A 27,822-nucleotide genomic window follows, 5' to 3' on the forward strand; every position below is an offset into this window, starting at 1 on the left:
TGTCTCATTCAATTCTTTTCTTGAGATGCCAAGAACCTGGACACCATGCTGAGGAGGGCCCACCCTCTGGTAACGTAGCAGCTAGGATTCCCAGTTTTCCTCCCCAAGGCCCAGGTTAGACCCTCGGTGTGAGAGACAAGCCCAGACACTGCCAGGTTCGACCCCCAGTGTGGAAACCAAGCCCAAGCATCTCACCAAGAAGGGCCGGCCCCCTCTCCAGCAACAACTCCAAACCCCATACTCTTACCCATTCCACTATTACCTACATCATCTTACATGTCAAAACACATGGGTATAAAATTGCGCTACTGGTCATAACAGGGTTAAAGATATTGCAGAAAAATATTGACTTTCCTTATGTAAAATATAACAGCATCCTACTCAAATAGAAAATCAAGCTCAAAAGCCAATGAAAAATAAATCACCTGAATTAACTTCCCAATTCACAGCAACTCATTAATAATTATTATTACACCTAACATTTGTTGAGCACTTCATATGCAGCAGGCACTGATCTTAGCTTTTGATCCTCATAACAACCTTATAATGAGTTACTGTTATTATTGTTTTTAACACTGAGGAAACTGAGGCAATAAGGTTAAGACAGCTAAAGGCAAAAACCAAGAGAGACAAGTGTTTGTTCTGATCCAAATGGGCCCAAAAATGTTAGGCATATTTAGCCTAAACAATCTGAGAAATGGGTCAGATTTATGTGCCACCACAATTAAAATGGAAAGCCAAAATTGTACCAATTGTGATTTCAAAGTAAAAGAAAAGAATATAGATTGTAGTCTCAATAACTTTGCTGTGTTACCAGAGTTGTTGCTGTTAGCATAGCACCTTCACTAATGAAAGAATTTGAAACAAATTAAAAATAGCTTTTTTTCATTCACTCAGTGGCATATGAGGAGAAACTATAATTGAGGACCCAAAGTCACATTCTTCCAAACATGAATTTTCTACAGGAATTATTCAGATAATTATCCAGTTCTCCATGATATTTTTCTCTCATAAATAACGTCAGCTATGTAATAGAAAGCTACCTTTTTTTTCTGGTTTATACTTAATTTTTTTAAAATGAAAGTTTATTGGGGTGACGATCGTTAGTAAAGTTACATAGATTTCAGGTGTACAATTCTGTATTACATCATCTATAAATCACATTTTGTGTTCACCACCCAAAGTCAATTCTCCTTCCATCGCCATATAATTGATAATCGAAAGCTGTCTTAATGCATCATGCAAATTGCATATTTTAGGAAACTTCTTATTCTGGACTAAGCAAATGGGCCTGTTGGTAAGAGTGAGTGCTACACATATGGCTTGCTTGGCAATAGAACATTGGTAGAACCTCACCTTGGGGCACGAGCAAGATAACAGGGGTTCAAGATGGTACAATTAAAATACTTCGTTTTGGAAAGATGTAGTCCTAGTTCTAACTCTCCCATGGCACCTAAGCTACTTTTAGCATCTATAAAATGGACTTAGAATGTTCATTTATTTGCTATCAGATCAAGTGGGGTTGACCGAATAATTGTTTTCAGATCATAAGGTGCTATAGGAATTAGCTGGGATCCTGATTTAGTAGGTCTGAAGTGGGGCCTGAGATTCTACATTTGTAATAGGCTCCCAAGATATGTTATCTATGCTGCTGGGGGATCACACTTGGAGTAGCAGGGCTGAAACTGGAGCATGAAGTTTTTCATCTGTTTGTTCAAAGACAAAGATTAAAAGGTTTGATGGGGGAAGGGGTGCGGAGGGGTTCGTTCCCCATCTATTTATTCACCAAATGAGTGTCTGTTATGCGTTAGTCCCTGAAGATAAACATTAAAGAAAGCAGACACTGCCCTGCCCTCATGGAGTTCCCAGCCTAACCAGTGAGAGCTACATTTAGTGAAAAATGACAGAACTCACACAAAGGCACCCCCCTGCTGGAGCCTAGAATTATCCATTTGCCTCAAGGTACCTGGGTGCGTTGATTGGCTGGCGGCACTGGCTTCCAGGCTTCAGCCAATGAGGCTCGGGCGGCTGTTAGTGGAGGTAACCGCCATGCAATAGGGCGATGGCTGGGGATGCTGGCCACGTCCGCGATCGTGCCCCGGAGCGCTTTCCGTTTGCCCTACCGGTGGGAGATGTGAGTATCGTAGAGGGTGGACATGAGATCCTTTTTTCTACATTTAGTTATGGTCCTTGCCCCCACCCCATTAACTGTTAATAATAACAGCTAATATTTATTGAGTCTTCGCTATAGACCAGGCACTGTACCAACGGCCTTAACCTTGTGACCTCACTGAATCCTCGAACTGTGAGACAGGTAGTTAGTGGTTTCAGAGGAGGTGGAGGTTGCCTAAGGTCATGTGGGAATAAATGCTGGAGGCTGACTTGATATCCAAGATGCTCTTATTCCTCAGTCCTCTTCCCGCACTCCACTTTGGAGACCAGATTCCTCCTTAACAGGACTTTCACATTGTGCAGGTGTGGGGGGTGGCATAGGAGGGTCTAGAATCCTGATGTTTATTTTTAAGCTTTTTTTAAAATAGAAAAAGCAACACATGCTAAAGGCATTTATGGGAAGGAGAGCTGCTGTCTCTTGGGATAGCTATGCAGGCGACTTCATTTGAGTCTTATTTTATTTCTTAAACCCTGAGGGGAGAACCTAGATGTTTGTTATATTATTACCTTTCTTATTTGTCTGAAATACTCACATGCACATGGAAAATAAATTTCAGAGTATAAAGTGTACACAACAAAAAGGAAGTCTCTCTCATCCCAGATTTTCTGAAGCCCCTCACTAGAAGCAGCAGCCACTGTTATCAGTTTTGTGTGTAACCTAAACATTTTGTATAGTAGGTACAAGCATATACGTGAGTTTGTTTTGTTTTGTTTTTGCACAAGTGGATCCTATTATATACATTCTAGCGCCTTGGCTGATTTATTTTTTAACCTCATTAAACTTGAAAAAATTCATTAATTTCCTTTAGCCCTGTGATCAGTATAATTTCTCTGGAAAAATATTCCCGGGGTTGCTTCTGACATGACGAGATGTAGGTCACGGCTTCCCCAGCTGTGCGTTTGCCTTTTTCTTTTTGCAAATCCTTACCTATAGGTTCTAAATAAATCTTCCCTAAATTAACCCCTAGAGGGTGCAGGAGAATAAGAATCACGGCAAGTAAAGGATTGACGGTAACTGCTTTATCCTTTCCCAAACATTTTTGCTAATAATCTCCAGGTAAAATTCCACATAGAGCTCACTACTGCTTGAAATTAATTTATCATAGTGGAATATTGGCAAAGTGAGAGATGTGGGGATTAATTTTTCAAGTTGCATGAAAATGCACAGCTTCTTTCTAGTGAAATAACAAAGGGAGAGAAGCTTGTATGATTAATGTTAGAGAAAAGCATCTGTCATACTTAATCCTATTTTCACCTCTTCTAAAAGCATAAGGTATTTTTGCCTTTTTAAAAATCCTCCCAGTCACACAACCCTTACACAGGAGAGCTGGGATTCTAACCTAGGCACGGTTAACGTCAAAAGTCATGCCCGATTGGGAGGGGTTCCCTGGAGTGAACTCTGCTCGTTAAGCTTCATTGACCTACCGACTTCGTCATCCCTGGCTCTTGTCAATCCCTATAGAAATTCAGTTGTCTGTTCAGCTCCACAAACATCCCTGCTCTTTTTTGTCACCGATCCTCTACCTGGAACACATTTCCCAAGTACCTTCCTGGAGTATTTCTCAAGGTGAAATTCCTGTAAGTCGTGTGGCCACATACTCTGTGGGACAAACTTTTAACCAGTGTCTGAGACGACTGACTCCCAACACCCTGGCCAACACCAGGACATTTGAAATTACCAACCTGAAAAGTGAGAAAAAAAAGATCTCGTTTCAGTGTGCGATTTGGTGACATATATTCAATCTATGTGAGCTGCTTCTGTGCCACTGTGCTGGGCTCCGGGAATGGGGTTGTACTCTTCGGTTGGAGAGCCAGTTTACAAGAGCTTAGGCACTTTCAGATAACTACCTCAGCCTGCGGTTCTGGATGTTGGATAAGAAAGCGTGAGCCAGGCAGGGGTGAGGGTGGGGGTCAGAAGGCGACAGAAGCGACAGCCCCAAGGGGGTCAGGGCCCGCGCGGCCTCCGACGTCACTGCGGCGCGCCGTTTCCGGTCCCCAGCGCCGAAGCGAATGACTTCCCCCTCGGTGGCGCCGAAGCCGGGCTTGCTGCGACCCCCGGGAGCCCACGATCGCGCAGTGCCAACCGGCGAGTCCGCCAGCACCAGCGTCCCACCTGCGCCTGGGACCATGGCCACCGATTCGTGGGCCCTGGCGGTGGACGAGCAGGAAGCGGCGGCCGAGTCGGTGAGTTGGCTTCAGCTGCAAAAGGGTCAGAGGGCCAGTTTTGGCTGGGGATCAGATCTCTGGGAAAGGACGCTGCCTGGGCTGGTCAGGGCCGGGGCGGGGTGCGGGTGGGGATGGAGCCTGGACTCTGAGCTCGCTTTGTTTACCCATCCGCTTCCCAGGTTACGTAAGCGCGGGTAAGTGCTCCCATGGATAAAGAGCCCAGCCGCCTGCCTGTCTTCCTGTAATCCCGATTGGTCGAAGGTTGATTGCACTCAACGACCTGGATTGTAATCCATTTTGTAGGTGTCAGTTTCCACCTCCCGATTCTGAGCTTCTTGGGTTTAGGGACCATGGGCTATTCAGATCTGTGTGCTTCCTCAGCTTACTTAGTGATGATGAATGAACCACTCAGTAGGTCTGGCAGTCAGTAAATCCTCTCTTGATCTGCTTAACTTTGTTCTGGGCCTGACACCCAGTAAGCAAGATACGTGTTAAACGTTACTATCTAGAGTTAATTTCTCCCACGTAGGCATTCTCAGTTCTGATAGTGCTTTGAACTTCTGTTAGCACTTATTTCTGTGAATTCCTGGAGAATAGGGACTTTGTCTTATTTTCTATAACTGATAAAAAATAAGTGCTAGGCACGGCTGGAGGAATGAGTTGGAATGAGTTGCGGGAGACCAAAATTGGTCTATCAGAATTTATTTGGCATGTCTGAGCTGCGGGAGGTCAGGCTAGAAAAGACCATAAACTTCCTGAGCAAAAAGGGGTGTGGAGTTTTACAGGAGGGGGTAAACGAGGCTATTCACCCTTCAGTGCTTCAGGGGGGTTTCAGGGTAGGATCAAGCCCTCAGGTTCCACATTCTAGCCCCCAGGCCTGCTGATCCTAAGCCCCTAGGAGACAAACAGGAGCCAGCAGGTACAAAAGACAAAGCAAGACAGATGGCTTTTAGGATAAGAAGGTTTCTGCTCCTGGCCTAAATATGGCCTAACAAGTAATAGGCACATAGTTCAAAGAGTCAAAACTTTTAAAAACTGGTTCCCACCAACACCACCAATTTTTTTTCCTTCCCAGAGACAACTGCTGTTTCTCTTGAAACTGATTTACAATATTGACCTTCTTGTTCCCTAAATAACATGCTTGTTTTGCTACTTCTTGAATTTGTAGCTCTAGTTATTTATTGATTTTTGACTCTTTCCTCCATCCCACCACACAAGCACACCTTCCCATTCCTTATCTTTTCATTATATTATATTTTAGTTACATCAGTATTTCAGGTTTATATTAGTAATTTATGAATATTTTCACTTTCCTGTAAAACTTTTTGTTTTTCCTTGGAATTTATAATTGCCATGTGTTTTTGCTTTGTGTTCTCTGTACTTATCACCAAATTCAACCCCAAGCTCTTTGCTAGTGAAACAGGGCCCGACTGGCACCCCCATAGTAAGGGCCTCTCCCGACCTTGGCCTCACCTTTCCTTGACCTACCTATAGCTTACTAACAATAGATCAACCCCCTGTGGCTGGAGCCCAGAATGTCCCCTGTCCCATCCAGTTCCCTGTTTTAAATTACCCTGACCCTTAGGCTTATTGATCACAATCTCAATTGTCTAGTATTCTTTCCAGGCTAGTCCCATCATTGGTCCTGGGTTCCTGACTCCACCGGAGAATATCACAATAGCCTCTGGAAGAACACCCAGATTTTCCTTCAAATACCCACAGCCGGACTGAGAATGTTAAGGTAGTTTTTGGAGGTGTTAACCTGCTTCCTTCTCAGACCACAGGTGCTCTGATAATAAACGCTTATTCTATGACCCAATTCCTGTGTTGGTCTATTGGCTGAGCGGTCTATTGTCTGAGCGGTGCACGCCGCACAAGCCGCAGACTTGTTTAGCCTCTGGTTTCACTACCGTGTTTCCTAGAAAATAAGCCCTAGCATGATTTTTCAGGATGACATCCCCTGAACATAAGCCCTTAATGCGTCTTTTGGAGCAAAAATTTATATAAGACCCAGTCTTATTTTTGGGGAAACACGGTAGTTCTCTATCTTAGGATATACAGACACAGCAAGTATTTTATCAATTCCACTTTTCCCAGGTCTTTTAGCCTGCTTCATATTGAACTAGTTCCCCCTTTGTTCAAAGCACAATGATTTTGGGGGATGGAGGGGAACAGGGCAGATTTCCCTTTGCCTTCATTCTGGGGATTCTCTCCTCTTCTGTTGTATTGTAGTCCCTCCTTTCTCTATCCCCTCTCTTCATCTTTCTTGATTTGGTGGAGCCATTCATCAGCTTTCTGGAGGTGTATCGGAAGTAAACTTTTTTGTTGCATTTCCAAAAACATCTTATTTTGCCCTGTCATTTGGTTAATAGTATGGCTGGGTGTAGAATTGTAGGTTGGAAGCCATTTTCCTGCCAAATTTTAAAGGCATTTTTCCATTGCCTTTTAGATTTCTGTATTTGATGTTGAGATGTCTGAGACCATTTTGATTCCTGTTGTGACCTGTTTTTCCCTTTCTAAGCTTGGAGAATTTTCTGTTTATTTCCAGTATTCAGAAAATTCATGATGATGTGTCTTGGTAGGGGTCTATTTTTATCCATTTTACTGGGCACTGAGTGGGTCCCTTTCAATCAGGCAAATTCTTGGCCTCTGTTATGGGAAATAGTCTTCAAAATTTCATTGTTGATTTTTTCCCCCATTGTTTTTTCTTCATTCCCTTTTTCAAGAATTCTTATTAGTTGAATGTTGGATCTCATGGGCTGGCTCTCTAATTTTTTTAAGTCAAACTTATTGAGGTATAATATATAGTAAAATTTACCCCTGTTCTGTGAATTTTGACAAAGGTATCCAGTTGTGTAACCACCATCACAATGAGATTGTCTCAACTGCTTTATAACCTATTTCATGTTTCATTTCTATCATGTCTTTAATTTCAAGAGCTAACGATTTTCTTTTGTTGAAAGAAAAGAAAACTGTTCTTCTTTTTTTTTTTACAAACAATACCGTGTTGCTTTCATGGCTATAATATCCTCTCATCATTTTGAGGATATAAATATTAGTGTTTTTTTCTCTTTCTCTCTGCACAGTCTGTTTTCTATAAGGTGCTTTTATCTATTTCATATCTATTTTTTCATGATGAAGACTTCTTTTGTCTTTTTTTATATGTTTAATTCTTAATTGTCTACTCATATTTAAGAGTAGGTGATTAAAAAGGTAAGTGGAAGCTCTAAACACATGAATGGGGCTTGCCAATTTTGACCTTAACACTTTCACTGCGATGTTCATCTCTAGTGGAATGATATTTCCATGCTGCTGACTGCGGCGTTTGACTTTACCCCACGAGCTCAGTGTTCCAGAAGGGAAGTTTAGGAAAGTAGATTTACATTTTTCCCTATTTTTGTGTTTTTCAAGAATGAATAACAATATGAAATGTTATACTTTAAAGTAATCATTTAATAAAATATAGCACCTTAACTATATTTACTTAAAAATATAAATACTGTAATTATTTTCTGTGGATTTTTGACACATTTTGGAGAACAAACTTGAAATCAATTAACACAGTGAAAAGGTTAACTGTATCTCGTTAGTGTCCTGAGAACGTTCTCCTGACTGGCCAGATTTTGCAGAGAGGGATCCTCAAATTTCCTGCTTGGAGAGTAGGTATGTGCTTGGAGAGTAGGTAGCTCCCTGAACTGAGTGGAAGGGGAAGGTGGAGGCCTCAGCACTCAGTAGACATGTTTCCACTTTTAATGCTGCCATTTTCATTATGGCATCCCTTCCCTCTACTGTGGCCTTTAGCTTAATTGAGTAAATGAGTGATAGTCTGTTTTTCCATTACATGGCTGTTGGAAAGAAACTTTTGGACATATACTCTCAATATACACATTATTTAGAAATTGCATACTGTACTATTTTGTTAACTATATTACGTACATTATAAAACATACACAAAATAAAAGCTGAGATAAAGATAAAATAAACAATGTTTTATTGTGCTTCCTTGTGCTGGCTTTACACTTTCATTAGCTAATATCTCAAGGCACAATATATACTTAGAAAAAAAACATATCATTAGCCACTGTATGAATATATATTTCAAGTAGTTTTAATAGTTTTGAATTTTTTTGATTAACTTCTTGTCAAATCAGATTAGACTGTCATTCTCTTAACCTATTAATTATCTAAGAGTTTGTTAGGAGTAGGTAGTTTTGTCATTTTCTTTTTTGCTTGCATTAGCATTGTTAGAATTATCTTTAAGATAGAATAGAATCCCACCGTAGGCCCCAGCTGACCATATGGATGTGAACCAGCTCAAGAACACTACTGTAACTACTAATCAATAAAACCCAGGGTAAAAAAAAAAAAAAAAGGACAGAACAGGAACTCATAATATCATCCTGTCTAATGAAAATTCAGGTATAATATGATTAGCTCTTGTCATTTTCAGCAGGTCTATACTAACCATTTTATTTACCTTACAACAAAAAACCCATGTATTTTACAAAACTGAATCTTGGCACCCTATTTTTAGAGCATTATGATGGGGTTTTGCCCTATTATCTTTTTCTACATAACAGCTTTATTGAGATAATTACGTACCACACAATTTATTCATTTAAAACTTACAGTTCTCTGGGTTTTGGTATATTCAGAGTTGTGCAGCCACGACCACAGTTTTAGAGCCTTTTGATCACCTCAGAAAGAGACCCTGTATGCTGTTGCTCCCCATTTCCCTGCAACCTTCCAGCCCTAGACAACCACTAGTCTACTTTGTCTCTTTAGATTTGCCTCTTCAGGACAGTTCATATAAATGGAATCATATAATATGCGGTCTTTTGTGTCTGGCTTCTTTCACTTAGCAAATGTTTTAAAGGTTCATCCATGTTGCAGCAGGTGTCAGTATTCATTCCTTTTTATTGTCAAATAATATGCCAGTGCATAGATGTCCCACATTTTATTTATCCATTCATCATGTCCACTGATGTTCATCATTTGGATTATTTCTACTTTTTGGCTATTATGAATAATATTGCTACGATCATTTCATGTACAAGTTTTTTTTCTGTAGACATATATTTTCAGTTCTCTTGGGTATATATCTAGAAGTGACATTGCTGGATTTTAGATAGTAACTCTGCGTTTAATTTCTGTTTTTCAAAGCAGCCACACCATTATACCATCCTTAGATTATTATTTTCTTTGAGATTGTCTCTTGAGAGGAACTATTGTGTAGAGGTTAAGACCTCAGACTTTGTAGCCAGAGTTGGATTTGTATTCTGGATCCCTCATTATTGCTTAACTTTTCTGCGCCTCAGTTTCCACATCTGTAAAATTGGGATAATTATAGTACCTACCTCACTGAGTTATAGACAAGTGCTATGTAAGTGATAGCTATTATTGTTGTTATTATCCATAATTCACAGTTTCTTTGCAGGAATCTTTTAAATACTTATCCGTATTGTACGGATTAATTGAACTTGCATAAAATCTGTGAATCTACTTAACCATGCACAGGTAAGTCATAATAGATCACAATATTCTAAAACTGGACAAATAAGTAAAGACACCTCTGTTACCCTCTACCTTTATAGAACTCCTGCTGAGGATCCCCACAGGCATTGCATGACAGGTGACTATGACGTGTACCGAGCAAAGTGACTGAATTTTAAATATTCATTAAGCTTCATTTCTTATTCATTTTAGATAAGAAAATTATTAGAGTCTATTTATTTCCTCATTCCCCAGTGGCTCTGCTTTGTTCCCCTTTGTTCCATTGGAGATTTCAATTTAGAGGCTAGTAAACGGATTAGAAAACTAATGGAGTAAGACTCCTACTTCATCATTTTGCCTAAGGCAATCCCTATTCAGTATAGTTCACTTAACATCAAATCTTACTTCTGTCTCAAGATCCTTTTTCAAGTTGCTTTTGAATAAAATGCAATGTGTTAACTCTATAATTTTCAATTATTTTAACATATCTTAAAAACTGAAATATTAATTAAGGACACTGAAAAAATGTGGGTATTATAAAGTGGATGTTTTTGCTTTTTTGCCTTTTGGTTAATTTTCCGAATTTCAAAATAATTTCTGATGAAGTTGCAAGAGAAATTGGTTTCTCATTTTCGGTCCAAATAAACAGAGCAAAGGAAGGTAACCTGAACTAACTGTGCTTTCAACCTAAGTTTCAGTGTTCAGCTCACTCACACACCCTGCGTGGGGTAATACAAACTTCACTGTTCTGATGCTTTTGCCTTATGGGCTTTGAAATCCTTATAAGTCAAGGGAGGGCTGAGTATATTTTTAGATTCTGCTGGAACCTCTCCAGAATTATGATACATTATAATCAAAATACCTATTTGTTTCATTTATATTGTTGCTATCAACTTTTACTACACATTGCATTTTAGTTAATTTAACTATTACTTTATTTACTCTGTTAACTTCCATTTGAACAATGTATCAACAAAAGAACGGTTTGTCTTTTTACCACTGAATATTAAAATGCTGTACAGAATGGATATTTCTAACTCATTTATACCTTATAACTCATTTATACCTCAGCCTTATCGTTTACTTTAGGTAGTATTTATCACCCCAGGAGTGAGTACTATTAACATCACTCTTGTAAATACTGCCAATGAATCAGTCAGTCTGTTTCTCTTTTTTTTAACAGCCCTGAGTACTACTAGATTTAAACTAGATTCATTGGCAGGATGTGGAGGAGGAATGCTTTAGTGAAGAACGAAATATATTGAACAAAACTAGTATATATCATGCACTGTGCTGGTTGCTTCATGCTCAGTACCAGTTAGTTCTATCCTTCAGAATTAATGAAGAATTTTTACTGCTCTATGATGACTTCCTTTTTTGCAGATTTCCTATCTTGCCAATTTCTCCAGCTGCTTCCCCCAACACCAAAGCAAGCAGACATTGGAAACTCCCCTTTTCAGTTTCCATCAGTAGAAGTGAGGTTTCTCCATCCCTAACTAACCACCCATTAAAACAATAATTTTTTAATTGCTCCCTTCTCTTTCCCCCTTCTTGGACTTAAGAGGAAAGACAGAAATGAACCTCAAGAACCTGTGTGTTGGGTCGGCCGGATGGCTCAGTTGGTTAGAGAAGAGTGTGAGCTCTGAACAAGAGGGTTGCCAGTTCGATTCCCACATGGGCCAGTGAGCTGTGCCCTCCACAACTAGATGGAAGACAACGAGCTGCTGCTGAGCCCCTGGTGGGGCGGCTGAATGGCTCAGTTGGCCGGATGGCTCAGTTGGTTAGAGCATGAGCTCTTAACAAGGTTACCGGTTCAATTCCCGCATGGGATGGTGGGCTGCGCCCCCTGGAACTAAGATTGAAAACAACGACTGGACTTGGAGCTGAGCTGCGCCCTCCACAACTAGATTGAAGGATAACGACTTGCAGCTGATGGGCCCTGGAGAAACACACTGTTCCCCAATATTCCCCAATAAAATTAAAATAAAATAAAAAAAGTACCTGTGTGGGTGGTATTTTAAGAAATAGCCATTTGTTCAAATATATGGTGATGGAAGGAGAACTGACTCTGGGTGGTGAACACAAAATGTGATTTTTAGATGATGTAATACAGAATTGTACACCTGAAATCTATGTAACTTTACTAATAATTGTCACCCCAATAAACTTTAATTTAAGAGAAAAAAAGAAATAGCCATTTGATTGGTGATTTTCATTCTTTTACCCTGTATTAGGTAATGTCTTAGGCCCCACAAAGATTAATTAAAAATAAAAATATCTCCAGTCTTTAAGGTATTTCCCTTTTCCCCCCAGCTTTATTGAGGTATAATTGACAGATGGTATTTTACCTAAAAAGGTGTCTTCATTCTAATAGTAGAGATAATTCCTGCCAGGATATCTCTAATTTACAGTGTTTGATCAAAGTCCTGGTAATTCTTTCTTTGAAATGTCTCTTTGCTCTCTGCCTTCCTCTCTGTTCCTACTTCAGCCTGCTGGATATTTTGATTACAGTGTGCCACAATGCTCCAGGCTGTTCCCAATTTAAAATACCAGATGTCCAGCACAAGGCAACCTGAATGTGAGGCTGCATATATCGGTATACTGTGGTCCTGTAGCTCAAACATATCCTGCGACATAACTGATGCATTTTCCAATATCTCTTTAAATTTCCTCTTGTTTGGAATATGAGAGAATGACAACTCAAATGATATTCTACTGAGTCTTTATAATCAGAGCATTAAGCAAACTCACAAATTATAATTCTCTCTAGGGATTGTAATTAGGAATTTAGGTATTATGATTAGGATTTTTAGCTATTGTGTAACCCACTTTTTTCTACTGTATTTATGGGAAAGTTTGTTTATTCTCACTCATTTAGTAAACAAAAGAAGCCCAGCAGAACAACCTAATGAATAGGTCTTGAGAGTGGCTCATTTCTCCCCAGCTTCATTGGGGTGGCTCTGTTGATTCAAAATCTCCTAAGTAATTTTCCTAACACTTTTTCTCCCCCCCCCCATAATTCTCCATTTAGTTGAGCAACTTGCATCTTAAGGAAGAGAAAATCAAACCAGATGCCAATGGTGAGTAACTAAAAGCTAGTTTGAAAACAAATGTGATTTATTTCAGTATTTCTGTTTTGACATAACTATCTTGAAAAATATTATATATGTACCAGACATGAGGCTGGCACATACTGGCAGTAATTAGATTTGGAAATCAACAAACTGAATTGTTGTATTTTATATTGTGCTTAATGTAAACATGAGGACGCCTAATTGGATTATAAGTTATTATATTTATTACTAACTATGAGACTATACTGCCAAAGATTATTTGTTGTTTTTAAAAATATTTCTCAATTTGAGATGAGATAGACAAAGTATGAGCAACCTGAGAGTTAACCTATTGTAATTATTCTGAAAGCATGTATCAAAAATCTAAGATTTTCAGTTTTTGTTGATGTACTTAATTTTATGGATGGGGGTGGGGGTGGAACTGTAACATTCACCTCACTCTGAATTCACCTAAAATCTGTTTTCTGTATATTTTTTCATAACTACAACATTGTTTGAATATACATTTCTATTAATCAATTTATATACGTAGAATCTTAATGGCATTGAATTCATATATATTGATGAGATTGGATTTGCATAGATATTCCTCTATTGAGCATCAAGGTGACTTCTGATCATTGACTTCTATAATCATCTTTCTATAATATTTTATAAGTATTGATGCTGTGAGGGAAATCAACATTAATTTTTGAGGTACGGTGAGAGGACTCCAAATAGGAAAGGATTAAAATATAAGCAACAGTGTTCATACCTTTGTTTATTTAGGAACAATAACATGTTTTTATCGTGGCTTGGTTTCCTCATTGTTTTTGTCTCATAGAATTGAATTGTCTCAGCTGTTGGGTATAGGATGTGATTTTGAATGACAGCCACTTTGTGTCTGATAAAGGTGCTGTTGTCAAGACCAATGCTAATGCAGAGAAGTCAGATGAAGAAGAGAAAGGTAACACAGCCTGAGAGCTATATACGTAAGGTTCTACAGTCTAAGAGAATGGATTGTTAAGAGGCTTCATTTTTCACACCCAACTTGGCTTGACTTTAATGGGAGTCACAGTGCTAATAGAAGTTCAACATAGTCATTGGTGAGGAATTCTAATTGTTTACATTTTAGAGAAATTTTACTTTGAACACTGATGAACTTCAGCAGCAGCCGGAAATATTCCTTATGAGTATCTTGTACAAGGCATTATAAAATAAATTTAAATTGTATCCCCATTGTCTAATAAAATTAAACCTAATGATATTTTGACACATTTAACATGAATAACAAGATGCGAATAGCTTATATGATGTCAAGATATAGACTTTGTTTTTTTTACATTGTGATATGTTTGTTAAGCTAATCATTTTAAGTTTATATTGAGTGCAAATTGGGGAGTAGATATTTGGTTCTAGATAGGAAGAATAGATAACCTCAGGAAAGGAGGGTTGTTAGGAATAGTTCTGAAGAAGAATATGAGGCCCAAGTGGATGATACGAACATCATAACCTTTGTCTTTAATACAAACGATTTTAATTATATTTATAAATCAAAACTATGATATACCTTGAATTAGAAGTCCCAGTACAAATGTTTTTGCTTAAAACACCAATGGCATTTGAATTCAAATGAGCTCATGATGGATTTCATGGACTTTTAAAATTCTTTGCTTTCTTTTTTTGGACAGAGGACAGAGCTGCTCAGTCGTTACTCAACAAGATGATCAGAAACAACCTGGTCGATAATACAAACCAAGTAGAAGTCCTGCAACGGGATCCGAACTCTCCCCTCTACTCAGTGAAGTCCTTTGAGGAGCTTCGGCTGTGAGTATTGGTTTGCTTTCTGACTCTCCCCTTTGTGTTTAGATAGCGATGTAGCCTATTATCTTTTTTTCATCACAGCGGAACATTTTTAGCTAACACAAGTTTAATAAAATAAAAATTAGCTGCTTTGGGCCATTAATTAAAATTTCCAGGTAATCTATAAAAATTTTCTCTGCACTTACACATTGTGCTTAGCACACTTCAAGTATTATCAGTTATAAACTGTATGCAACAGCAGTTAAAAAGAGAGAAAAAAATCTCCCAGATATTTGGTTTCTTTCCTCAACCAAAGAGATTCACTTTCATTGTTAACTCTTTTTCTAGGAAACCACAGCTTCTCCAGGGAGTCTATGCCATGGGCTTCAACCGACCATCCAAGATACAAGAGAACGCGTTACCCATGATGCTTGCTGAGCCGTATGTGCCCTGACAGGACTCTGTCCCATTTTTAATTTTCTACTTTTTAAAAACCTTTATTATTTTAAAAAACTATACTAGTATTATATGCTCATTTTAGAAAAGTTAGGAAACAATGAAAAATGAGAAAAAATAAGTCATTTGTAATCTCCCTCCCCCACACACTATTAATATTTGGAGTAGAGACTTCTAGGCTTTTTTCTATATAAACGTATATATATACATACATATATATATATATATATATATACTTTCTTAAAAAATGGAATAATATAAAATAGAATAATATAATATAAAATAATATAAAATGTTTAAATGCTTTTTTAAAATTATATGACCCTCTTTCTATGTTGGTAAATATACATTTATATCATTCACATACACCATGATTTCTTTATATGGATATACAAAATTGATTGTGTTGAATATGGCAGGCAAAAACCAAACAAGGTTCTAGGAAACCAGAACAGTACAATAACTAAGGCTGCTTTCTGGTGCAGTGCTTCTCACAGTTTCATAGTATATGAATCTCAGGAATTTAATAAAATGCAAGTTCTGATTTTAGTATATTTGAGGGTGGGGACTGAGGTTCACCATTTCTAGTAAACTTCCATATGCTGCTGCTGCAGCTGCTGTCAGACCACTATTTAGAGTAAAGTAACAAGGTTCTAAAGCGTAACAAACTTTTAATAAAAATCTATCCCTACATTATATATGATTATGTAAAATTGCATTGCATTTAACCTTTAACTTGAAACTTTGAGCATTCTTAAGATGAATAAATGGAATATTGATGAGATTGTTTCTCATAAGTCATTTGTATTTATGGATCTTGATGCTTTCATAGATGTTCATTTTTAGATGCCAATGTAACAAAAGACCTGAGAGAATTATCTAGTACTCTTTCATTAACAAATATTTATTAAGTGCCTGGTTTGTAACAGATACTATTCTAGGCACTTGGATACATTAGTGAACAAAGCAGATCAAAATTCCTGCCCACAAGGAGCTTACATTCTAGTTTGGAGTATTGGAGTATTCTTAAAAATAAATAAAATATGTAATATGTTCAAAGGTGATAGACTGTAAATATATACCACTGAATTGTACACTTAAAAATGGAAAGTTTTATGTTATATTTTATAATTTTAAAAAATTAATATATCAAAAACCACTGAATTGTACATGTTAAATTGGTGAATCATATGGTATCTGATTTCTATCTCAATAAAGTTTTTTTAAAAGGTGAGAAGTACTAAGGAGAAAAATAAGGAGAGCATGATGGGCGAGATTGGGAATACTAAAGACCTGAATGCAATTTTATCCCCAACATTTTATTGTAAAAATTTTCAAACATACAACAAAGTTGAAGGGATTTTACAGTGAACACCCAAATACCCACCACCTAGATTCTACCACTAACATTTTACTATACTTTATCACATATTTTACTATACTTTATCACATATTCATCTACCAATACATCTTGTTTTTTCAGGCACTTCAACGTAGGTTGCAATTTTAAATCAAGTGGTTAGGAAAGGAATCTAATCAAGTAGGTGATATCTGAGCAAAGGCTTGAAGGAGAGAGTTGACATGTCATCTGGGGACAAGTGTCCCAAGCAGCTTACAGCAGATGCAGAAGACCTAAGAGGGGAGCATGGCTAGCATGTTTTCATAGCAGTATTGGGGCTACTGTGGTGGGGTGAAGTAAGTAAGGAAGAAGGTAGTAGGAGATGAGAGCAGAGAGGTAATGGGGAGCCAGATCAGGGTATGACCTTGTAATGTGAGGGGGATTTTGCCTCTCGGGATATTGATTTTAAGCTGGTTATTAAGAAACAAAAGACTGAGAAAGAACCTTTGACCTTCCCCCCTTACCTGCCTAAAGGAATTCAGGTAGAAAAACCTGCTTAAAGGAAGGGAACCTCACCTTAGCATCATAATATAAACTAAATGTTGCAGACGGAGAAATCTAGCAAAGCTTGTTTGTTGAACTTCCTTCTGTGTCCCATTGTTTCTGGGTGGCCCAGCAAGAATTTGTTTGCCACATGTTTACACTTTCTGTCTACCTGTGAGTTGCCTACCTTTCCTTTGAAAGCCCAGACCTCTGCCACTCTTCTGCTTTGTCCAAAATGGCATATAAAACTCAACTGCCCAATGTGTGTTCAGGTTTCATATTTTTTGGCACCTCTGAATGTACATCTGTAAAAAATTTGGGGCATTTGCTCTTGTCAATTTGTCTCATGTTGATTATTATCCCAGCTAGAAGAACTTAGAAGGTGGGAGGAAAGTTATTTTTTGCACCCCCACAAGGGCATTATAAGGTTTTTAACTTTTACTCTGAATGAAATCAGGAGTAATTGGGAGGTTTTTGAGCAGAGAAGTAATATGAGCAGACTCACATTTTATAAGAATCCCTGGCTGCTGTGTCAAGGCTAGATTAAAGATAAGGAGTGCTTTAAATCCTACCATAAAAATCTCTCTGTAGTGCTCTGTACATATAGCTAGCACATGTAACTCTGCTACAGAATCTAGGACCTCCTGTAAATTCTGAATACTCTTTAAGCTTTACTTTTCATTTTTATTAACTGAAAGGATAATTGAGATTTAAGCTCCTAAACAGTTTGTTTTCTTGTACAGCCCACAGAACTTAATTGCCCAGTCTCAGTCGGGTACTGGTAAAACAGCTGCCTTTGTGTTGGCCATGCTCAGCCAAGTAGAACCTGCAAACAGATACCCCCAGGTAAGGGCTTGTGAATTTGGGTTTTCTGCTAACGTATAGCTGGCAGGGAAATGCTATTGGATGGATTAAAAGCTATGTTTTGTATTACTTTTTACATAAACTAGGACCCCTTAAGTTGAGCACAAACAACACAATTGATCTTCTAGTAACAATAAAAATCCTGTTTCCCCTTCCATGGTTGGCCAGTTCTGGGATACTGCTGATAGGCTTGGCTCCTTTAGCAGGAAAAACCTCCTTCATCTACAACTATTAGCCATTAGAAGGTTGAGAACTTTCTAAAAAAGTGAAAAGGAAGCCAATCTCCAAATGGAATTTCAGATCCTTACATGTAGGTTTTGGTACTCCAGTGGTCAATAGATGTTTCAAGTGTCTTTACCTAGCCAGAGTTCTAACCCCCCAAGAATTCTAAGTTACGACTTTTGCAGGTTAAAGAATCCAATGGTGTGCACTTTATATATTCTTTCCTTCAGCCTTAGTTGGAGGAATAAATAAATCCTAATGGTATTATAATTCCCCATTGCAAAAGAGGTATTGTCTTGAAGTCTCATTCTGCACTCTTTTTCTATCAGTGTTTGTGCCTCTCCCCAACGTATGAGCTCGCCCTTCAAACGGGAAAAGTGATTGAGCAGATGGGCAAATTTTACCCTGAACTGAAACTAGCTTATGCTGTTCGGGGCAATAAATGTGAGTATGAAAATGTGATTCTAATTCATTAATGTAATAACTTATTTTTATTTTGAAAAATGTAATACATACGTAGTAGTTGAAATAATACAATGAACACATGTGCCGTCCACCTAGATTTGAAAACTTCACATTTTGCCATATTTGCTTTACATAAACAAACTATTGTCTGTTTTTTTGTGCGTGTTCATTAAATACTGTAGTGATATCCTAACCTTTCTATAAAATATTAATGCAAACATCAAAACACTTGCATTTGTATATGTATGTATATATTTTTGGTGAACCATTTGAAAGTAAATTGCAGACATTGTAGCTCTTTATTCCTAAATACTTTACTATGCATCTCATGATGAGGACATTCTTCAGCATACCCACAGTACCGTCACAACCAAGAAAAGGAACAGGTTCTCTAATAACTAACACCTAGTCCATTTTAATTTTTCCCAGAAGTGTTTCTTTATGGCTGTTTTAGAACCAAGATGGAGTCAGTGTATATGCATTGCATTTGGTTATTATATCTGTTTTCTTTCAAGCTAGAATAGCCCCCTCCTCACGTTTCCCTCCCCCACACCATTACATTTGACTTTTTGAACGCACCAGACCAGGTGATTACACAATGTTCCAAATTCTGGATTTGTTTAATTGCCTTATTTCTTTTTAATACCATTAGAACAAAAATGTTCTAGAATATTCATGGCAATTATAATAACTCTGGGAGCTTATTTTTATTTTTTTAAATTCATCTTTTCTACTTTTGTTTGTTTTACAACAAACTGACAATATTTAAGTAATTTATATTTTGTTGGAAGTCTGGTTGAGTCCTATGGATCTTTAACACAAACCTGTGACTTTATGACTCACAGAAATCTACTCTGCGTTCAATGTCCTAATGCCAACTTGAAATCATTTCTGAAAAGAAAAGTAAGACACTAAAACTTAGTGAAAAATTATCATAAGACATTTAAAATACTGCAGTTTGGATTTGAGTTAGAATGGCAGAGGATTCTGAATAATTTTTTATTTTTTGTTTGGGGCAGTAATTGTTAACTGAAGTAAGAAGCAGCATTTGTTAGCTTTGAAGTGACTCAACATTCACATTTGGGCAAAATTTTGGCTGTAACTAGAGGGACCTTGTATATGTCTGGTCAAGATTCCAATTAAAGGACTAAAATTTGAATCAATAAGTACCATCTAATTGAAAATGAAGAACTAAATTTTCAATTTCAGACTGTGCAGGGCCAAGAACATGCCATGGTCTGGCGGGCCTAGTCCGGGAAGCACTTTATCTAAGAGAAATAGTTTGTGTTTCTTTGAAAAGACAAAGCCTTTCATAATGAATCCTATTTACTGACCCCGGGGGGCATAGGGCATGTAAAGGCCCTGACTTGTTTGACTCAGACGGGAGAGCTGAGGGCAGAGTGCACTGGAGTGAGAACTTTGAAAAAGTCTACTTGTGAGGAAATGCAAATAAAAAAGAATACCACTAAGAGTTCTTCATTTTCTCGTTATTTATATCCTTACTATATCTTTTCAGCATTATTGTCTATTTTTTTGTGCGTGTCCATTAAATACTGTAGTGATATCCTAACCTTTCCATAAATTAATGCAAACCTCAAAATATTTGCATTAAAATGCATCATAAAAAAAATACATCTCATAACTTTAGAATTTCTGAGAGAAGAGAATTGGCGTTGCCATGGAAATACCCCCAGAACACATCTTGTCTCCACAGTGGAAAGAGGTCAGAAGATCAGTGAGCACATTGTCATTGGCACCCCTGGGACTGTCTTAGACTGGTGCGCCAAGCTCAAGTTCATTGACCCGAAGAAGATCAAGGTGTTTGTTCTGGATGAGGCTGACGTGATGATAGCTACTCAGGGCCACCAAGATCAGAGCATCCGCATCCAAAGGTAGGAATCTGGAGCCAGGAGGCTCTTCTCAGCCTTCTGATCAGCAAGAAAAACAGTCTTCCTCTTCTCTGTGTCTCCTCTTGCTGGATCCAACTCCTGTTCTCTCTCCTGCTGGGTTCTTTGCTTCAGAACCTTCCAAAACATTTATTTGATGGGCCACGTCAGCCTGGGTGGAGGAAGGAGACTCAGGGAGTCTAAGAGCACACTGTCCCTGCCCCATGTCTGCTTCTGTCTCCTCTCCGAAATGCTCCTGCCCCTCTGCCACCTTGCTGGGGATGGAGACCATCCAAGCCTGGGGAGGCTGTGCTTCTGTTTGTTCCAGTGAAAAACTCAGGCTCATGCCAAATACCTGGGTCTTCCCTTGCAGGATGCTGCCCAGGAACTGCCAGATGCTGCTTTTCTCTGCCACCTTTGAAGACTCTGTATGGAAATTTGCCCAGAAAGTGGTCCCAGACCCAAACATTATCAAACTGAAGCGCGAGGAGGAGACATTGGACACCATCAAGCAGTATTACGTCCTGTGCAATAACAGAGACGAGAAGTTCCAGGCCTTGTGTAACCTCTATGGGGCCATCACCATTGCTCAAGCCATGATCTTCTGCCATGTGAGTAGCAGCAGGAGCAGCAGGTCTCCTGGGGGAGGAGCGCCACTGGAGGGTGTTGTCCTGCCCCCCCTCCCTCTCCTTCCTCTGGGAAGGACCAGATTCCCTCTGTGGGACTAGAAAGAAGTTGTGTCACCTCTACCTGCCCCAGGGCATATTCTCCTCATAGTGAGTTATAAGGGGAAGACTTCTGAACTTTCTCTGATCCCACTTCTTAGAGATAACGTGGAAAAACTCCAAATAAAATCCAATGAAATAATGTTAAAACATTAAGAATATAGACTGTTTAGGAATGAAAACCTTTGGTTAAAACCATACTTCCTAGATGAACACTAAGAGATTTAAGTAATTCATCCCCCCCAAAATCATGTGGCTAAAATATTTGAGAAATTTTAAGCCTACCCCTGTGGCTGAACTCAGGAGAGACTTCATGTACATTATTGGCAACAAGCCACTTTTCTGCAGGTGTCTTCATTTTTTTCTTACAGGTATCTTCATTTAAAACAATTCTTTTCACTCCAGACCCGCAAAACAGCTAGTTGGTTGGCAGCAGAGCTCTCAAAAGAAGGCCACCAGGTGGCTCTGCTGAGTGGTGAAATGGTGGTGGAGCAGAGGGCTGCAGTGATTGAGCGCTTCCGAGAGGGCAAAGAGAAGGTTCTGGTGACCACCAACGTGTGTGCCCGTGGTGAGCAGAGAATGTGTCCTGGTCTGCCAGGCTTGGGATAGCAAGAGAAATCCACACATATGAAAAACTCAGATGGTTTGGGGGAGATCAGGTGGGGTTGGTGGTGACATTCTTTTCTAGGGGAGACTGGATTCTCTCAGCAGGTAAGCACTTTCAGAGGAGCCCCGAGTCCTGACTTGCTGGAAGGAAACATATAGGCTGGTTTATTTAGAATGGCGCCTGCTCTTCTTGGGGTACCCACTGAGGTTTCAGCTGCATCTCCAGATACTAGTATTTAGCAGAGGCTCTCTCACTGACTTCATTATTTCGTTAGCGCCCGCCAAAGTTCTGTGGTTTTCCTATGGGTTCTGCTACATCCCACTTGTCCCTGAATCCCAGAGTGGCCCACCTAGACTCTTCCTTTCCCCCAGAGTTGATGTACGTGGCCTGACTGGGCGACAGTGAGTTTTGTCTCCCGTCCTTACTCTTCTCCAACCCTCGTTCGTGCAGGTATTGATGTTGAACAGGTGTCTGTCGTCATCAACTTTGACCTTCCCGTGGACAAGGACGGGAACCCAGACAATGAGACCTACCTGCACCGGATCGGACGCACTGGCCGCTTCGGCAAGAGGGGCCTGGCAGTGAACATGGTTGACAGCAAACACAGCATGAACATCCTGAACAGAATCCAGGAGCATTTTAGTGAGTCCCGGGAGTGTCCTCTGCCAGGGCCCTTTCCTCACAGGGCAAGTCCGGGGGCTGCGGGGCATGGTAGGTTTTCCTGTGGCCCCGAGAAAGGCTTTGGAGAGAGGCTTGTCCTTGTCACATTGCCCTCCTTCCGTACAATATGGAAGTTCTTAAAGAGCACACCTGGAGAGTTTCAGGGTCAGGGACTGAAATGACACTTCCCCGTTGGTCAGGCTGAGGGGGCCTGGGGCTGACTGTTGCTGTCAGTGCTCCCTTCTCAGTCCCCAGAAGCCTTTGCGGTTAAATGAAGGATGGATGTAGTCAGAGGCAGAGCTTGTTCCTAGGTACGGCAGAGACCTGTGTGTCTCCTCTCTCCCTACTGTGCTGTCCTTTCCCTAGATGTGTCTTTCCACGGTAACTTCATGTTGACGTCTGTTTGAACTGTTTTTTCTCCCAGATAAGAAAATAGAAAGATTGGACACGGATGATTTGGACGAGATTGAGAAAATAGCCAACTGAGAAACTCCACTGGTCAAATGGTGCCCGCCCTTGGCGCTCCCCCTGCACGGGAGACGAGTGCTCTCCTGTCCAGGCCTCGATAGTCACCACCAACACGAAGGCATGAGTAGAGATAAACTACCTACCTCATTTTAAATTATGTTTGGACTTGACGAAAATTTGCAAATGATGGAGGAAGGTAGAAAAAAATTGTTTACACAACTTTTGAAGATTAGGCGTGAATACACAGAAATTTACCTTTTGGGAATTCCGTCCCTTTTTTTGGCCAGCGTTTTCCCCATTGTTACACTAATCTAGATGCTGTGGCTAATCACTACTTCAGGATCTTTGTGGCGGCCCCTGCCTATTCTCTGGCTTGAAGTGTTCTGGCCAACCTGAGCCCTGGTGGAAGTGACAGAATAGAGGTGAAGAGGGAAACACAGAGGGAGAGAGAGAGGCCCCAAGTAGGATAGGAATGTAAACCACTCATTGTGTTTGGATTATGGCATGAGGAGACCTGCGAGCTGCTGCTTTGGATTTGGGATGGGACAGCACATCTGAGTGTTGTCAGCCCACTCTGTCCTGATACCCACAGCAAGAAGGGATTTGCTAAGCATGGACCAAAATGATAGCCTGGGATCTTTAGTGTATGCAAGTTTGTGTTGCAGGACCGTGACCTATTCTCAGCAGGTGCAGTCTGTGTGTATGCACATCTGTTAACTGGTAGGTCCCTTGCTTGAGCTTGAGCAAGTCCTGTAAAGAAGTCATTGTGGAGATTTAGTGGTGGATCTAACTTGCAGCATCTTTTTTACATCCCTAACACCATCTTGATCCCTTAGTAGCCCCAAGCAAATAATACTCAGTAAAAGTTGTGGTTTCAAGTTGCTAATGGTCAGCCTCAAGACAGCTCCAGAAGTGATCCCCAGTAGTCACAAATCCTTGCTTTATCTTCAGATCCCAGAAGGCAGATTTTGTCAGAGCTGGGGAATGATTTCAGATATTTGGCATCTTCATTGTAAAGGGATTCTGAACGTCTGTGTTCACAGTGCTTAGAATACAAACAGGTGCAACTAAGGGACTAGGTGGACTACAGCCATTCATCTGTGCAAGTCAAGAGTGATTGCCAAGGCCTTTGCTCCATCCTGACCTGGCATCTTTGTGCAGAATAGTCAGAGCAAATAAAAGTAATGGACATTTCCTCATACCTGGCCAACGCTATGAGTACCCACAAAGTGACAGAGCAAAGATGAGATGAAACTGAGTTGCAAGAGAAATATGAAACGCCAGCCAAAGGAGTCCTCTTCAGCACTTTGACTTTGATACAGAATGGCCACTTAACCTAGGACCAGGCCTGGAAGAGGGATTTTTCAGTGATGAGAACTATCTAATTCCACACCTTTCTTGTAGACATTTTTGTGTTTTAGGGCCAGATTTGTCTCCTGGGAAGGGAAGGGGCCACTACCAGCCTCCGGGTGGTTTCCTTAATCTGACATTACAGATAATGCAGAGAGACTGACAGACTGCAATCTTGCCTCATTACCCCAGTGGGCACTTGACTGTGTAGAGTCTTCTCTATGCTTCTGGACAACTGTTGGGAATCTTATAAGAAGAGAAGAAATTTTATGCCCCACCCGCAAAGTCCTGTGGACCAACTCTGAAATAACTACAAACAAAGGCAATAATTAAAGGACTATAGACTCTTCATGAGGCTGCAGGCCAAGCACACCCCACCACAACATGTATAACCCATCTACTGAGTAGCCCTAAATCTGAGCGGGAAAATGGAAAGAAGTATGCTCCAGTAGGGGGAGTAAATGGGTATCTGGTAAAAATCTAGGCCAACAGCTTTTAATCTGGGGGGTTGGACCCCTAAGAATTCACTGGGTGGGTCTCATGAAGTATATGCAGTATTTTGAATTTAAATGCATTTTCCGGGGGGAGAGACTTCCTCCTTAAAGGAGTATGTCTTTTAAAAAGGCAAGACTCACTGTTCTGGAGGGCTCTGGACTGTCATCCCAGTATCACTGCATCCATGTTCCCTCACAGACCAGATACATTCCTGTCAGTGCTTGGCGCCAAGGGCTCAATGCACCACAGCTGCTGTGGCTGCGACCTTGTGCAGGTCTGAGGCATCAGTGATGTAAAAATGCATTGAGCCCTTAGTATGAGCTCCAGTTCCTAGAGTTTCTTTTACTGTTTTTAGTAAGTTTCTATATATGGAATGATAAACTGTGTCCTAGAACAGAGAAGCTCACTTGAAAAAAGGAGATTTTGATCCAAAGGAAGATTCTGGATATGTTCATTATCCATAAACAATGGATTTTATTGTTTTTGTTTGTTTGTTTTTTAGTGTCATTCATTGGCTATCTGCATAAGAACTAATCAATTGTTGAGGTATTCTTTATTGATGTTAACTGAAGTTAAGTGACGCGTTCATGTTACTAAGACCTCATTTATGACTAAGAAGAAAACAGCATGTTTGGGTTGCTGCTATTAGTTATCATATAAGTGAAGACTCACATTGTTCCATAAGCCAGTCAGCGCCTGATATGACTATTCCATTTCAGAGTTGACATTGCTCTAACATGAACAGTCGGGATGTCTCCATAAGCCAAGAGCCCTACTCAGTTGCCAAAGGGCTACTCACACTCCTTTTTTCCCTGCTGGGAAACCAGAGGACACTGGCGAGCTAATCAGAAAGTAGGTAGATGCCAGCAAATGCAAAGTCCTTACATTCTATTTTTCTAGTCCTGGAAAAGGAATAAAAATAGGACTTGAAAAGATGTCTTCTGCCTTTGTTGTTTTCATCTCTTGTTTCTTATTTATCTGGAAGGCTATTTCATTCAAAGTGCCATTGGTATTCAGCGGTAAGGATTTCTAAGGTTAGAGATTTCATGAAGAAGTCGAATTTGCTTATGAGAAAAAAGTGAGATTTCAAGTGACAAGAAGAGTGCCCCAGGCAGACTGGCTATATGAAGACGAAAGCAACTTCACCAGGATAAACAGTATATAGGAAGAATATTGAGGCGAATGGCCGGTCCATGTGGGCAGGGAAAAGTCTCATTAGGTATAAAATGAAGATCTGATTGTTTGGACAGGATTTGGATTTAGTAGTAAATTGTCATAGATTCTTAAATCACAAAAGGAAGTGATGAAATTTTGGGGGTGGGGTGGGGAATTGGTCTAGCAGAGGTATACAGGATATATTGGAGTTGGAAAAAGCTTACATTTTGAGAAACCAGTTAGAAGATTACCAGTCCCATCACAGCAAGTGCCAGGATGTTGTTGGTTGTATTGAGAAAACAAGAATAAATAGACTGGAGGAATATTACAGAGAAAGGATGATGGGCTTTTATGCTTACTGTTATTTCAAAGAGGATTTGTGACTCTTAGTAATTAGATGTACTATACAACATAACCCTGGGAAAACCAAAGTGGAGGTTTGGAAAGAACAGATGGCATCAGGGTTGAGTTTCCTACACAGCATGTATAATACCAGGCCCATCACCTTTGCAAGAAGGGTCTGGCTCCTTGCCTTCACCAACACCACCCAAACTGCTGTCCATTTCAGGGGCCCTCTTGAGGTTTCTCTTGGTCCTTGACATAGATATCAGGTTCTTAGGAACCCCCTGCAGTTTTACCTGACTTTGCTTTTCTACTTGAGAATAAACGTTCCTTATTCTGTTGACTGACTCAGATTGCAGTATCTTCCAAAAACGACACAACGGAGGTGAGGGGGCCTGAGGGGTTACTGCTAGCAGGCTCCAGTACCCTGAATCTGGCACAGGACTTCCTCAGAATAGCTTCAAACACCTAGTGGTGAGAGGCCAGGTGGGGATCTGCTTGGAGGATGTTTGTCACACTCCTACCTTATGCCCTCTTTCTCCAGCCCCGTTGTTGGGTGCTCCTGCCTTCGCTTAGAAACTTCATCAGAGCAAGGGTCTCGTGCATAGTAGTTCTCATTACATAATAGCTCTAAAAGTAAAATGGGGGATTGGAGTAGGTGGAAGCAAAGAATATTAGATGAAGCCTGGCAGTGGTGGCTGTTTGGTATGTCAGTGGCTCAGATGAGGTACTTAACGCCTCTGCTTTATCAATAATAGGCTGAGGTGGTTGGATGGCAGACCCTTCTTTTGCGTAGCTCTATAGCCCAGGACAATAGTCAGCTTCTCCAAAGGAAAGAGGGGGTGGGGTTGTTTAGATGGAACTCTGGAAGTACTAGCACACATTTTGTGAGTCTTTACAACTGTTCTGTTATATTCTCATCTATATGCTTCCAGCATCCTTGGAATTCTCCACTTGAAGAAAAGCCAAATGGTCTTAGGTTCTTAGCTTATCCCTGAGAGCAAATGTCCCCACACTTAGACTTGAAAGGACATGAGTTAGCCACAGTCAGGTAGTGTGGTCAAGTGTGCTAGGTATATTGTTGTTATCTGGTCTTTGTTCCTTTCAGACGCCAACAGCTTGGGTGACTTGCACAGAAATCATCCTGATAAACCAATGTCATTTGAGTCCGGGTTTAACAACAAAACAGGTCCCAGTATTGCTTTGTTAATTTCTAAAACAAGTAGGGTTATGCTCGAGGGGCAATTAAATATTGTTCTGTTTGTCTGATTTCATATTTTACCTCAATGGAGGGGATAACTTCAGAAAAAGCTGCAGTGCCTCTAGCCTCATGGGTCATTAATCCTTTCTGGTGAACTCCCAGCTTTTCTGTTCAGCGACCATTTCAAGAGTCATTCACCTCTAACTTTCAACTCCATTATCCCCCTCAGCTGTCAGCACATGATCTCCATAATCTAAGCAAACAGCTAACAAGGAGATGTCCTCAACCTTTGCCACCAGACCTACCTTCGAGCACACCTCTCCCTCCCCCTTCCTGTTACAATGGCAGAAGTATCCC

General features: G+C 40.0%; 2 protein-coding genes and 1 long non-coding RNA gene across 4 annotated transcripts in view; 1 reads left to right on the top strand and 2 right to left on the bottom strand.

Moving 5' to 3' along the window:
- Positions 1-27,822, bottom strand: part of AARS1 (alanyl-tRNA synthetase 1) — a 59,438-nt gene that overhangs the window by 23,364 nt on the left and 8,252 nt on the right. The gene's annotated exons all lie outside the window — the stretch shown is intronic.
- Positions 1,064-4,147, bottom strand: LOC141567488 (uncharacterized). The gene is made up of 2 exons (XR_012490130.1): positions 3,856-4,147; positions 1,064-2,119 (listed from the first exon to the last, which is right to left on the bottom strand). It is a non-coding gene; the product is annotated as an uncharacterized LOC141567488 (long non-coding RNA).
- On the top strand, positions 4,141-26,605 carry LOC109433760 (ATP-dependent RNA helicase DDX19B). Of its 2 annotated transcripts, none has more exons than XM_074314585.1 (12): positions 4,141-4,356; positions 12,863-12,911; positions 13,798-13,851; positions 14,576-14,711; positions 15,036-15,128; positions 17,769-17,871; positions 18,441-18,555; positions 20,291-20,468; positions 20,836-21,073; positions 21,593-21,755; positions 22,245-22,436; positions 22,879-26,605. In XM_074314585.1, exons 1-12 carry the CDS (start codon positions 4,183-4,185, stop codon positions 22,938-22,940), a joined length of 1,557 nt encoding a protein of 518 aa, XP_074170686.1. In that variant the 5' UTR covers positions 4,141-4,182; the 3' UTR covers positions 22,941-26,605. The 2 variants fall into 2 exon arrangements, with proteins under 2 accessions (XP_074170686.1, XP_074170688.1); XM_074314587.1 differs by having other exon boundaries at positions 4,170-4,356; positions 13,798-13,990.

This window comes from Rhinolophus sinicus, linkage group LG11, assembly GCF_036562045.2.
Source record: "Rhinolophus sinicus isolate RSC01 linkage group LG11, ASM3656204v1, whole genome shotgun sequence".
Classification (NCBI taxonomy): domain Eukaryota; kingdom Metazoa; phylum Chordata; class Mammalia; order Chiroptera; family Rhinolophidae; genus Rhinolophus; species Rhinolophus sinicus.

Coding starts and splice junctions, on each gene's coding strand:
- LOC109433760 (XM_074314585.1), top strand. CDS start 4,183: ATGACTTCCCCCTCGGTGGCGCCGAAGCCGGGCTTGCTGCGACCCCCG. Junction 12,912..13,797: donor AATCAAACCAGATGCCAATG/GTGAGTAACTAA, acceptor TGTCTGATAAAG/GTGCTGTTGTCAAGACCAAT. Junction 21,756..22,244: donor CACCAACGTGTGTGCCCGTG/GTGAGCAGAGAA, acceptor TCGTTCGTGCAG/GTATTGATGTTGAACAGGTG.